The 14,648-nt window shown below is 35.7% G+C and overlaps 1 protein-coding gene across 1 annotated transcript in view; it reads right to left on the bottom strand.

Annotated features, from left to right (window-relative positions):
- The window catches only part of LOC128208062 (dynein axonemal heavy chain 6-like), a 131,503-nt gene that overhangs the window by 48,624 nt on the left and 68,231 nt on the right, over positions 1-14,648 (bottom strand). Inside the window, exons 57-73 of the mRNA XM_052911377.1 lie at positions 14,376-14,513; positions 13,483-13,667; positions 13,006-13,173; positions 12,564-12,692; positions 11,863-11,951; positions 11,483-11,702; positions 11,020-11,190; positions 10,633-10,800; positions 7,673-7,699; positions 5,287-5,376; positions 4,724-4,921; positions 3,183-3,548; positions 2,705-2,886; positions 2,192-2,300; positions 1,841-1,966; positions 1,118-1,372; positions 378-509 (exon numbers count right to left, since the gene is read on the bottom strand). Of these exons, the coding sequence (XP_052767337.1) occupies positions 378-509; positions 1,118-1,372; positions 1,841-1,966; positions 2,192-2,300; positions 2,705-2,886; positions 3,183-3,548; positions 4,724-4,921; positions 5,287-5,376; positions 7,673-7,699; positions 10,633-10,800; positions 11,020-11,190; positions 11,483-11,702; positions 11,863-11,951; positions 12,564-12,692; positions 13,006-13,173; positions 13,483-13,667; positions 14,376-14,513 (2,753 nt within the window). The remainder of the gene's footprint in view (positions 1-377; positions 510-1,117; positions 1,373-1,840; positions 1,967-2,191; positions 2,301-2,704; positions 2,887-3,182; positions 3,549-4,723; positions 4,922-5,286; positions 5,377-7,672; positions 7,700-10,632; positions 10,801-11,019; positions 11,191-11,482; positions 11,703-11,862; positions 11,952-12,563; positions 12,693-13,005; positions 13,174-13,482; positions 13,668-14,375; positions 14,514-14,648) is intronic.

Below are 14,648 nucleotides of genomic sequence, written 5' to 3'. Positions count from 1 at the left end.
CTGCTGTGATTCCAGGTTTTAAAGTACTGTTTTAAAGCTCGCAATTTTTACACAACTCAGACGACGTTACCAGGCCTATGCCAGTTTCAGACTAAATCAACGCCAGCTTAACAACACATTGTTTGCGAAGTTCTATTTAGCTTTCATTAAAACAACACAAGCTAACCAAAAATTAAACAAGACAACTGCTTGAATGCTAAGAACAACATCAGTTGAAAGCACACTCTTATTGGCTGATATAAAAATAAAAATATTGGAAGTCCATTTCATTCACAAAATACAGTAGATTGTCATCATCAGATCGCCCCTCCAGCAAGAAAGATGGTGTACTTCACTCAGATTGTAATTACACATTACCAGAAGTAAGTATTTCATACCTTGTGTACATCATTGTAGTTCTCTAGGGCGAGGACCCACTCACAGATGGACTTACAGGCCACAGATACCCGTCCAACAGCCTCTGGGTTGAAGTCTGGGTTCTTTGTGTATTTACGCAACTTGTGGAATGCCTGTGAGGACAAATAAAGGATATTTGATACTGTCTTTTCACTTGTGTAAAACTCTGGTAAAAAGAAGAGTTTCAATACCTTCCAATGCCTTTGTTAGATCTTATACTAGAACATGAGTCTTTACAACAAAGACCCTAGGTTTAAAGTGATACTCATATTTAAAATCAATACATTCACATGTATAACAAACATAAAATTTGAGTGACAAACCTTTAACAACTTACTAAATAATGCATTTATGGAAAATATTTATTACTGCTAACAAGATTGTAACCATGTATTTAATAGCTGAAAACACACAAATATTAAATGAATGGTGGGTCCTAAAAGATTTACAGTGATCAACTATCGTCTCATAAGCTAGAAATACTGTGTTTTCTATACCTTTCTCAAAAATTAAACACTGTATTCTTCATTAGAACCATTGTTTTCGGTAAATTAAAACAATTGTATTAATTGTAGTACATCTTATTTGGGAGTAAGAGTACATCTTTAAATAAGGATAAAATCTGTGTAGCTGGCTAGTTAAAACCATAATCAAACAAACTGTATGGCTTATCATTAATAAATCATTGACAATCAATTCTACAGGGTTCTGCTGGTCTAACCTTATCTGGCAGGCTATTCTTATCAAACTGCAGCAGCTTTTTCAGAAAGTTAGCATCTCCAAGCATCATCTTAGCAGTGGGCCAGTCCGGTTTCTTCTGGAACAGCACACACACTGCGTTCAGCACGGTGGCCACAAGATATGGGGGTGAGGTGTAGACGCGAATCTCTGAGATGGAGGCTTTGTCAAGTGTCTCTAAGGATTCGATGGCTTTCTTTAGAGCTGGTAGCACTGAGGCCAAGTCTTGCTGGCACTCCTGCAAGAGATAAGGCATACTGATGATGACTCCCTTTTAAATGTACATGTGAGGAAATTTAAAAAAAACAAAACATCTACATTCAAGATATGATTTATTATGTTTGAAGTACTCCAACCCATACACATTCAACAGAAACTCAGACTTATGTATATACAAGGATGACATCGGATCTGACATAACTATCAACTAACACAAAAAATGCAAAAACTGGCAGTAAATTGTTTATATACTACATACCAATATAGAAAACGAAAGCTTATTTCTTAAATTCAAGATTATTATTTATATTGCAAAAACATATACTCAAATATCCTTGTAAAAAATCAATCACTTATATTCTAGCATGCAGATTCCACACAAAAATGAGTTTCACTGAAAGGTTCCATTTCTTCAAAAGGCGGACAAACTTTATTTCTATATGCAACTAAAAGTTTCCTCCTGATGACCATGTAAAACCCCACTTACATCAGCATAGTCCTGCACGATCTGAGTCTCCTTCTTCATAATGGTCTCCTCATGCTCCACGATGCTCTGTACCTCATGCACGGCCTCACGGTCCTTCTCCAGCTGTACGAGCAGCACCTCAGTATCCTGAAATATGCAAGTATCATGGTGTTATTAAGCTTGATAGTGAATACATCAATAAGAGAGATCACTTTGGTGTCTGTTTCCTGGGTAGACACCATTACTAGTGCCTTTTTTTTAGTTCTTGCACAACTAAATTGGAAAAACATTTGACAACCTCCGCCTTATAATGGCATTTTACCGCATATTGGTCGAAAGTAATGTTAGAAGCATATAAAATTCAGAACACACCTTTTGTTTCTGCAGGATGGCGGGTCCCAGTCCCTCAAGCTCCTGCTGCATGGTCCCTACGAGGGAGTTTGCCTCAGATAGTTTGAATAGGCCCACCAACAGACGATTCCTGGAATTACACGAAAAGGATAGTATACATGCATAAGAAGTTAATAAATTTAATAAATGCTCAATCAAACACATGTTACTTGCTGTCTTACTGACAATTAAGAGAGAAAAAGCAATTTGTTTACTGTAACTCTATAATTCTAAATTGCATGTGTATGTCTAAATATTATCGATTTTATACTGTATACTTTTGTATCCACTTGCATGTATATATGTTTTGTGTAATTGTATAAGTCTAACTTAATACTGGTTTAACCAAAGACAATAAATAGCGTTTACACTCAATAACACAACTCAATCACTTGACTTGATGTTTGTATGATTTTTTTTCAATCTACCTCAGTCATCAACTCAAACTAGTTCCTCTTAAACACATTTTTAATAGCAAAATAGTAAAGCAATTACTTGTTTTCCATAAATTCATTTTTATTCTCCCGCAGCAGTTTGGAGTAAAGACGTATAAGTTCCATGTAACTAGATGGGGTGGAGTAGTAGTGTCGTCTCATCTCCTCCCAGTATGTAACAGCCATACGCCCAATAGCCTTGTGGATGTCCACACACATGGATGCCACCTTCTTCTTCAGTTCCTGGGGAATGGATTTTAAATTCCATTTAAACAAATAGTGACATCAACATTGAGAATTAGTCTTACTATAAGACGCCAAACAGTTTTGCAGATAAATTTTAAAAGGGCATAAGTTTTACCAATCAATATACTATCAGAAGAATGAATGAATTGCAAGAAAGCAATTTTTAAAAGGACATATAAAATAAACTTGGAAGGTAAAGAATATCATCATCTTAAATCCATATTACTTTGCTAAATGAATAACAACATCTTTAATTTATCAATTCAATCAATTAGCCAGTTAGCAATGTGTACCTGTATATCAATATCCTTGTCGGCAATAAACTCTGTATTCTCAAAGAAGACCTCGGCCACGGACAACATGGCCTCATCATCCCACTCGTCGTACCAGTCGATCGTACAACAGTTGATGAGCGCAGGATTCATCCGGCACCTTTGTCGGAACCTCCCTCCTGCTGGACTTAGTGCCAATACGACATGAAGATTCTGCCGCACTCGAGTGATGAAGAAGTTGTACACGCCCTGGCGTGTGTCAGGAATGTCCGCCTGGTTCGCGGCTTGTTTCAGATCCATTGCAATACCGTCTATTTCCTCATGATCAAACAGATCAGGGACTTCACCAGAGTTCAGAATACAGTTGATGTCCTCCAGAAAACTCTCCTGTAAATGAACAATGTTTTTTAAATAAATCAAAATTAAATTTTCATAAACAAATCTGCACATAAATCAATATGTTCATATTATTTTAAAATTATAACCCACATGCTATAATATATTAACATAACCCTGATTATTTTACACAGCCAGGCTTGATTCAGGCTTGTAGAGTCATGCAAATTTAAATCACTGTTATTTATTTCAATATTTATTTACAAACACACATGCAGGCTTATCATTGCAAAGAATACGACACATAAAATTGTATGTACCGTATATGTAGGTCGCAAATGGAAAATACAGAGACTGATAGAGAACAAACATTCCCTATATTCAGTATATTCCAAATATTTCAGTTTATTGAAGTTTTTAATTATCAAGGCTTTTTACATATTTTGTATGAATTACATGTAGAACCTTGACAGCATCAACATCAAGGAGGAAAATGACAATCTTCTCCCCTTTGACCATAACCTAGAGGAAAACCGTCTTAAGGTTGTCCCTCAATTCAGAGTTCACACTGTAGAGTGTAATATATGTCCCTACCTTGACAATGTCAACATTAGTGCGTAAGAAGACTATAAGTATCTTCCATGGCCGAGAGTGTAAGATAGGTTCATTGCGACCCGAGCGTAGGGTGTTTTGCGGAAACGAATTACCGAGATCTTACACGAGCGGCTATGGTAGATGCTTTTTTTCCCACCTCAGTTAAACAAAATTAAGTAAAAATGTATTTTTTGCTGGAACTCTTTTGTGCTTAGTGAAAATAATTGCGTATGGATATGCGATAGTTTGTGGTTGTCATGGATATGCGCGCAGTGATTCAGTTTATGTTAATAATCAAATCGGTCTTTAAATAGTTCTAAGGAGAATGAAGCATTATTTCTTGAACGGTGCGTGAAAACTGTTGTATGGTGACATTTGAAGCGAGAAATAATTAATTAGCGTTCTAAATATTACCAAAAGACAAGATTTCCTTGATGCTACTGGCGACAGTCTTCAACAAGGGAGGTAATTACAATGTGGTGACCATTAAAAAGAAGTTCCACACGGGCATTTTATCTTCGCCCGTGGGCAAGAGGTGGGAGAAAATCTTCTCCCAGTTCACCCTGCCTGGAGGCCATCCCTAAATTTCAGAGTGTCATAACCCTGTTGTAGAGTGTAATATATGCCCTTACCTTGACAATGTCAGCATCCGTTAGTAGGAAGACAATCTTCTCCCCCTTGACCCCGGCTTGGAGGAACACTTTCTTCAGGTCGTCTCTAAATTCTAGCATTCCGTAGCCCCGCTGTAGGGTGAGTTTGAAGAGCTCACAGCCTGCTATGAAGCTCGCCAGGTGGGCAACTGTGGACTTCCCGCAACCATCCAGACCGACCTGGAGACATACAAAAAGGGGATAAGTACTGAAGATGTGCCATAATGCATGTTATTAGCTCCAGCCTCTGTTGACAGTGTTCCTTTGCATTTACAACACGCACTGTCCTCCTCAAAAAAGGAAATATATAATGATGGAGTTCTACATTTCCTCTTTTATGCCCTCCAATAGTATGCTTACAATAAAGTTCATTGAACAGAATTCTTTAGAAAGAAAACAAACATTCTGCTAGATTTTATTTAGAAATATGTAGAAATAAATTTCCCAAAAGAACACTTATAAAAATAATGTTAAAAATAAAAGAAACCCCTTTCTTGTTCTTTTTTTAAATGCCATACAGTATAAACTGTATTTATTAAACCTACCAGAAGCATGTGTCCGCCAGGCTGACTGAAGATTCTGGCCGCACGGCAAATGTGGTCCACCGCATCTCGGAAGAACACCATTTGTGACGCCTAGAAGTCATAAAAAAAATGTGTCAAAAACCCTTCATTTTGGGTATAAGTCTTCCTATGTTCTTAAACTTAGGTGGTGATATGCATGATATGAAACAATGATATATACATAGGTGTAAAGACAAAAACACTTTCAGAACAGACAATTGACAACATAAGCAACGTACAATATAGATTACTTCAATTACACTATAAATTTATGTAGATGCATTTTCTTTGTATTTTTGTTGAACATCTTATTAAACTATTTACTTTTTTCTGAACTTTCTCTTCAACACAATAAATATAAACTTTCAGACAATAAATTTCAATTACCAATTAAGTAATAAAATGTAATAGAAAATATAAAAAAAAAAGTATGTTAGAAAAATTGTAAAAAATAATAATATGTGACGCAATTTGTGAAAAATAAAAGGTCGCAGCCAAAAATGGCGTGTTGCAAGAAATCATGTATTTTCAACATCTTGATATTTAAAGCATGACAATGGTATTTTTGTTATGAAAACTGTGATTAATCATGTTTTGTCATTTTCACTGGTATTTCAAGTTTGCGTCACATATTTGTTTAAAAGATGAAAATGGTAATTAAAACTTAAAATAATTGAAATGAAAATGTTAACCTGATGATGGAGTGAACATGCATTCATTCCCAGTGAATCATTCAAAAGGTGAAATTATATGGAAATGGTCAATTAAAGTGAAATGAGAATGATGAAAATAACAAAATGGGAAAACAAATGTTTAAAAGTGAGTAATGTCATTCAGTGATGGAACTTGGATCAAGCAAGGATAAAACAGTAATTTTAAGATTGATATTACTTTATTTTACGTTATTTGTGAGTGTTTTAGATAACTAAACTGGAGTTAATCTGCTCACCGAAGTTTTCTCCAAATCATACTGTTGAAACAAAATGAAATTTTAAGAAAAGTCCTAAGCACAAGCAAACAATATACAAATAAACTACATAAGACAAAACACATATATAAGTATAAACTTCTGAAATCTAAATTGCTAAGAACACACTCTACAACGAACAAAACAAACTATATGAAGACATAGTCAAAATCTTTGAAGAAAACATGCAATAAAAAACAACCTATTGTTATAATTATAATATATCAAAATAAAATTAATCAATGATAAATAATATAAGCATTCCAATAAAAAAATAAGATAATAATTATAACAAAAGACGAACAAATAATGAAAAAACATAAAAAAAATATTTGTTCCCTCCGATTTCACTGCCCCACATCCGCCTCCCCCACCCACCCCTGCCTATGAAAAATAAGGATAGGTAGGTAAGGATTTATTTTTTTAGGTAAAGTTGTGACTGAATATAATGATGACATTCATAACAGGCACCATATATGGTCTAGTTTCTTGTTAACGTTAACTTGAGTGCTCTATATAAACAATACATGTAAACATGTCTTTCCGAAGCAAGAAACTGCTGAAACAATGTATCTAAAAGAAGAAAAAAATTGTCGGAAGGATTAGAATCTGGTGGAAAAAAATAGGGTGGGGCAGGAAACCAGAAACCAAAATATATAATGGTTACTCCTTAAGAAATGAACATCTGAGAATTTGATAATGCACAACATAAAATAGAGTTCAGTCAAGATGAGCCAGTTTGTGCACAGATCTCACCTTCTGAATGAACACCCCGTACTTATTCACTCCCTTAGAAACAGCAGCAATCATTGTCAACATAACAACAACACCAATTTTTCTCAACATCAAACAACACAAACTTATGAAATCAGTCATACACTTGTGACAGGCAATGAGTGAAAATAGTGCATATGTACACCTGCCTCCTTAATAATGTCTGTTTTCCCAAACCAGAAAATGTGCGAAAGTCCTTAAACTGTAAGCACTCAAACAAAAAAACATTGTGTCCAATTACCCATCTTACAAACATACTAAACTATCATTAGTATTACCAACAATCAAAGTACAAGCACTTTTGAGCCAAGTTTCACCAATTATGTTTAAGATAAGTAAAACAATCAGGATGGAGACACCCAAGCCTGCACATAATTCTATAAATAAGGGTTTTTAAGTTTCACATATGAAAAAAAAGATGCATATTCAAGAAAATAAGAAATCCAGGGGAGCTGTGGCCCTCATAAGAATTAACACTTCTGCTGAAATCACAACTTGTCTATTTGCCTTTCAATTTGTGACTGTTGTTTGATATACTCTATTGGAGATCACAAGACAAAGAAAATTGGGAAAAACAGGCTCAGACAGTCTGCAAAATCTGAAAACTGAACAAGTGTAACAGCCTACCCCTTCAGTATTTTCATATTCGACTTTCTGAAACAATCACCAATTCTATATGCCTAAATCCTTTAATTCATATTTAAAATGCTATAAAGCTTATTCAAAATGTTTTTTTGACATTTATGCAATTATTATTGCACACTGTATTCATGATTAAAAGTTTTGTATGTCAGGCAATAGACTTTATTCAGAACTTGCTTATTTCGTTTTTGCCTGTACATTCAGCAGTCACCATGCGGTACACACAATAAAAAATGTGAGAAATGTTTTGTTTACTGTAATTTTAATTGCCGAAAACAAGTTTAATGAGTAATTTTAAAAAAGTACAGTGTGTGATTGCATTGTATCAAAAACATAAATGTTTTGCATTAGCAACTCTTGTTAATCCAAAAAAAATCCTAATTCTGTAATTTTTTTTACTACATTACTATTAGAAGCCTTAGTTTACCCTCTGAAATAAATATTGATACTATAAATATTTGTACAGTAAATATTCATATGATAAATATTTGTATGATAAATATTGGTACTCTACAAAATGTTCATGAAATACCATCCAAGAGTAGTAGTTTTCCAGTTCTTCAAAAGCCTGCTGTGTAACATTGCATACATATAATATGATAGCTGCGCTTTTTACTTCCACAATAAAGAAATATACCCAAATGTTAACTACTGTATGCAGATAAACTCAGCAAAACATGCTTGTCAATCGATTCAACGAAACATGTTCAAATTGCAATTTTGCATCTATCGCTGGGTTATGTTATTCCACCCAAACAAGTTCATAACCAGTTTGGTAATACTCAACAAATTAAATGAGTTTGAAATTGCATTTGAAGTCATCATGCAACATTGGCATTTACAGTGAAGGTAGTTTTTGAGAGTGGCACAACCAAATATGTAAGGTTTAAGTTTCAGTGCAGATTTTGGTCATCTATTACTTGCACACTCATTACTGGACAAGTGGTCGCTTGTTTTTTAAAACTTAAATGGTTTGGTAACGCAATTGTTTATTTGGGCGGCATTAACATGACCATTTAATACTTCAAAAATTTGAAATGCTTAGTTTATTAGCAAACAGTAGTATGACATGATAAAAACTGGAACCAACGAGCAGACCCATAGAGGGTACGCTTCAGATGCATGGAATTAATCATGAAGGGCTATTTCATACTACAGAATCCACACACAAGGATTAACCTGCTAAATCGTCGGTTAACACATCTACAACACTCAATGCTACAGAAGGGCATCACAACCTAATATATATACAGACAATTTACTTTCAAACCTAATGTTTCAAAACTGACTTCTGCGCTTGTAAAGTTTTACACAGTAGGGCAAAGGATCTAGACAAAATGCACATTTTCAATCTACCAGTGGTTCCTGCTTTTGAGGAAGTTTTTTAATTCAAAAATCTCAAGGAACAGTGAAAAAATCTGCTGAGTAACGGTCTCAGGGAGTCAGTCAAACCCCAAAACTTGACCTTAGTGAATCATCTGATGTACCTTACACATGTATTCCCCCTGCTGGAGGGTGGGGTAAAACACTGATAAATGCATGAGTCTCACTTAAAATTGAATTATCACTTACCTGACAAAAAGCTAGATGTCATCTACATGAACCATTCATTACACAGAATAACTTGTGAACAGAAAATGCTTTGGTTTATCATTTTGATTTGGACATCCAAAGTTTAATCTTAATAAAGGTCAATATTTGCCTAAAAGCATTCCAACTTCCTTTTTTTCTCATTTTTCATTCAAAAGGACTGGCAAAGATTGAAAACCAAAACATTATTGTTCTTCCTAAAGATTACATAAGATCACTATACTCAACTTACACAGCTATCATATAGAATCAAGAGAATTGTTTCATGTTCAAACTCTAACCATCCATATACTTGCCTCGGGTTGCTGTACATATGTATTGTTCTGTACATGTAACACCAAGGTTTAGACACACAAATCACATTTATACATATAGGCGTTGGACCCAAAGCAAACAAGAGCGCTGTGGAGCGAACGTCAACGCTTGTCTGTTTTGTTTTTGTTTTGTTCATTTAAACAAGGAGCATAACCCATCAATTCCTGATGCCAAGCCAATAAGGTCATTCTAGGCATGCACATATTGTTTTTGGCGACATGTGTACAGAGTTTCATTTCAATATCTGGGGACGTTTTTTTAGTTATCGGCAAGGTTAAAGTTTTCATATGCCAAAAATTACATCAACACTGACATTGACACCAAGGCAATAACAGTATCTCTTTTTTCTTAAAAAAACCCAGAGAAGCCAAAAATAAAATATACATATAAAACACCATTCATTTCAAACACTGGTTATTGTAATGTTTTGTTCACAACAAATCATCGTTTAATAATAACAGCATTAAAACATCTTTTCACACGCTCACGCAGCAGTTTAAAAGCTCCCAACATTCATATTATACCTCATTATTACTCTGTAAATACAATTATTATTATTATGGCATATACTTATAGCATAACAGGACATTAGCAAGCGTTATTAGAACATATTTCTTATAAACATAAGTTATATCGTAAGTGAGTAATTCCAAATATCACTAGTACAAGTGTGTGTGTGTTTTTCTTTCCCTAGCAAGTGATTGTTATTACACAAAAGCTTAGATCTACACTTTAAGCTATTTTTAGACATAATTTAACATACAATGACACAAATAGCAGTGCTGTTTACCATTGATAAAACATACATGTAATTTCAATCTTTAGTCATTAAAAGTGCTTCCAATGGCTAACTTTAAATGATTCCATTGGCAGAGACGTGCATATGATAAAATAATATAACTTCACATTGTTTGTTTACAGTGGCAAAAGGGTAGACTTTTCAGTGTGTCAATGTCGGATTTTCTTTCGGTTGAGAGGCTTTATTTGTAAGTCTTAGTGCTTTATACATATAATCTGACTAAATCGTTCCCGTATCTCACCTTGGTGTTGCCAAAGTTCATGCGCATGTAGAACTCCTCCAGTGTCTGTCTTATCTTGTTCTGGTCTGTGATTGGTCGATACACACGCCCATGTGACGTGTCATCAAGGTCGAAGAAATCCCCAAATATCATATGCTCCTCCTGTAGTTGTTCGGCTGACCATTTAACCTGTGTACAGTAGAGTCAACCATTCAATGCAACAGTGTCAACAAATTTCCTTCTAACATCAAAATTATAGATTATTTTTTCTATGCATTAATAGTATCAGGAGTATCTATATACAAGTTGTTGTTTTTTATCATGAGCAGCATTCTTTCAAAGGTTTAAAGGTATGTGCAACATTTAACTTGCACCAGTAACATTTCTGAAATCATTTTATAATCCAACCTTGAAGTAGTCATGGAGGTTATCCGACAGGAACTGGTAGAAGAGATTTCGATCCTCGCTCGAAATGAGCCGGTCGTGGAACACTCGGGTCGCCTCATGGGCAAACAACTGAGCCGCGCTGTCCCGACTGACAACCACAGAGTTATGAGCCTGCAGCATTCCTTGGATTACCTGTAGAATAAGGGACAATTGTCCTAGTGTAAACACTCAGGAAGCCGTCATTGACAACAACTGGGCCATGTTTCTTCCACTGACCACCATAGAGTTATGGCATAGCAATGGGGACAAGAGTGCCACACAGCAATCACCATCACTCATCTGTTGTTTTTCAGTATAAAGGGGACCTGTTCAAATAATCAATGATTTTTAACATTTCTGTGATGCATAGGTATACGACCTCCTATGATGATAGGTGGACACTTATTTCCTGAGGTCACTCATCATGCAATGTTACAACACTAACCTTTGACAGATCCCTGATGTTGAATGTATAGTGTGACTTGGCTGGTGTGGGGAGCATGTTGCAACACATACAGTAGTACAGCGAGATGGAAACATTCACAAGCGGAGACAAGCACTCAGTAACTTCGGAGGAAAAATCTCCATCCTGTAGGAATCGGCCAAGCTGAACCTGGTAGATGTGCTGTAGGGAGCGGGTTGATGGCTGGGGGAATGCCAACATGCTGGAAATAAGAACAGTTATAAAGTGCTCACCTGGGAAAAAATCTTACTCTGGAGTGCCCATTGGAGTGATTTCATTCATATATATCTCAGTCTTCAAATCAAAATGGTACGCAGGCTTGGGCTTAAAGCGCCTACATTAAGTTCACCATTTTTGCCTACCAGAAGTTTTTGAGGAGTCTAGGGCTGACAGGGTTTCTGCCTCCCCCTGGGGGACCGCAGGCAGCTACAACTGTCACATCCATGATGTCCTGCAAATTTACGATACAATATGTTGCTTGTTTCAAATATAGGAAGCACTTTACATGCAATATCCATAATTTACTATGCTCAATATAACGTTCAATTTCTTCACTGTGATCAAAAACAAATGTTTATATTATGAAAAATATTCTATGATTTTAAGCTTAAGTCTGTCCAACTGAAACTCATCATTATTGCACTTTGGAATAGCAAGTTGGTATTCCTTATCAAATTGGAACTATTTGATTAACAATTTTATATTCATACATTACTACACGGATTAAAACTAGTAGCAAGCATTGGTAGATGATATTTAATAGACATGATGCCAAACCAACCAAATATAAATATTTTTAACTGTTGAACAGAGATATTTAGTAGTCACATGATAACCCTATACAAACAAAAGCACATGGACTTGGATTCCACATATTGATCTTTTATTAAACAAAGTAAGTAATTATCAAAGGCAGTTATGACTGCTTTAAATTGTCATGTCAATCATTAGAATGTCCACCATTTATTTTAACAGGACCAGGCTTTCAAACTTATGCAAATTTTGACCATTGAGCTCATGTTGTCTTTAACAAATTTCCAGGCATTACTCGACATTATCCTACCTTCCAAGCATTTTTCTCAGTATGGTAAAAGCCACTGAGCTCTAGGAACTGTCGGAGAAGTTCAAGAGGCGGCTGGGCTCCAAACTGCTCTGGGGCAGGCATGTTCAGGTCATCCACAAACAATAGCACCTGGAAGAAAACAGTTGTAAAGGAAATATGGAAAATTAGTGTTGGAATCATCAATTCATTATAATAACTCTTTTTAATAATGTTGCATTAAGAACTTGTAAAGTATAGATTAGTTTGTCAATGCTTCAGTTACTGGTTCATTTTTTAAAATAGGTATAAACATAACTGATTTGACAAGATATCTTGGTTAGTTGTTCCATTAACTGTATTTCAATTAAATGATTTAGAGCATAAGCCTAAATTACCTTTCTCCCTTTTGGAGCCCCCAGATTGTATAACCTTTCTCCCTTTCAGAACCCCCAGATTGTATTACCTTTCTCCCTTTTGGAGCCCCCAGGGTGTTCCTGCCCTTCTGTATCAGGTTGTGTTTGATTTGAGCCTGCAGTCTGGCAGAGGTCGTCTGTGCAGAAAACTGGATCATCGAGCTAATCACTCCAGTCTGTGTCCTGGGCTTGGATCCAAGTAAAATGTCCATACCCACCTTTTGTAAGTTAGTAAGAACTTTATTTACAGTGGATAACAATCAATGTATCAAACATGATCATATCATGAGAGTCAAGACTCTAATTTCTCTTAAGTCTTTACTACATAATGGCCAATAAAACATTTATTGTAAGAACCAGGAGATATGTTTTATTAAGTATCAGAACGTCTCCCTGCTCTTGTCAGAATGAACTGGAAAACAACTCAAATTTCAAATCTTTGACATGTTCTTTGAGTTTAGGAATAACACCCAACTTGATGAGAATTAAAAAAAAAATTCCTAATCAGCAGCTGATAATATGCCCACCTTGTCTTCCTCCTCCTGTCCCCATTTTGTCAGGCTGCTGATGTTCTCCAAGAGTGATGTCCCTTTGTCAGAGTAGTTAAAAATAGATCCCAGGATTGTTCCACTGTTCATGGTGGTGCCTCCTTCCTTACTCAGCTTCTTCATGGTGTAGTTGATCACAGCTGATTTACCCACACCTGACTCTCCTGAAAAGAATTAAGACAATAAAGGTCACCATTTGCAAAATGTGAAATGTGCGATCTGTTTTCGGAAAATGAAGGAATACAGCTATGAAAGAACACATCAAAAGCAAATAAAGTTTCAGATGGCATAAACAATTCAACAAAATCACCAAGCGTGGGTGCAACAGCTTTATCATTATTTTCTGATTTAATTGGTCAATGACCATAATCATTAATGAACAAAACATGACAACTTTTTAACCTGAGTCATAGGCCTTGCAATTGTCATTGGTAACTTACATGTAAGCATGTTAACTACATGTAACTTACATGTTTTTTAGCCACAACATATATTTTACTGGACCTCACTGCTGCTGACACCAGTGTTATAAACCTTATATCTGCTTTCCAAGGAAAACAGAGGACACAAATGCCCCGTCAAATTTCATCACGCTGGCTGACACATTATTTAACAGATAGATGGACAGACAAAGGCAAATCGACATGTATATGCCTCCCTTTCCCCTGCCACACATTTAAGAGTGGGTGCAAAAAAGCAGAAATATATATAACTTGTAATAAGAAAGAGTGTTTGTTGAAAATCAGCTTAATAGACAGGTAGGGGACACAAATCACATCAAAAGTTGACACAATGTCCTGTCTCCTTCCCCAACAACACATATCCCCTCCCACCAGCCCAATCTCAGTGTATACACTACACAGGAAGTATACCTGTGATGAGTACAGGATGTTTGTTGAGAAGCAGCAGACTGGACAGGAAGGAAAAGCGTATAACATCCACTGTTGGCACAATGTCCTGTTCCTCACTGCCAGCTTTCTTCTGGTCCATAGACACACCCATTGTCTCACCTGGGAATGGATGGTAACAGATTTAGAGATTTAATTCATTTTTATGCTATACACATAGTAACATATTAAAAAACAAGAGATGGCTACTATGTCCTGTATTTTGCTTGACATATGGGGACTATTTTTGCTGACATA

Source organism: Mya arenaria, chromosome 11 (assembly GCF_026914265.1).
Source record: "Mya arenaria isolate MELC-2E11 chromosome 11, ASM2691426v1".
Classification (NCBI taxonomy): Eukaryota; Metazoa; Mollusca; class Bivalvia; order Myida; family Myidae; genus Mya; species Mya arenaria.
Note: the sequence above shows the minus strand (reverse complement) of the source record. Positions and strands in the feature narration are given on the sequence as shown.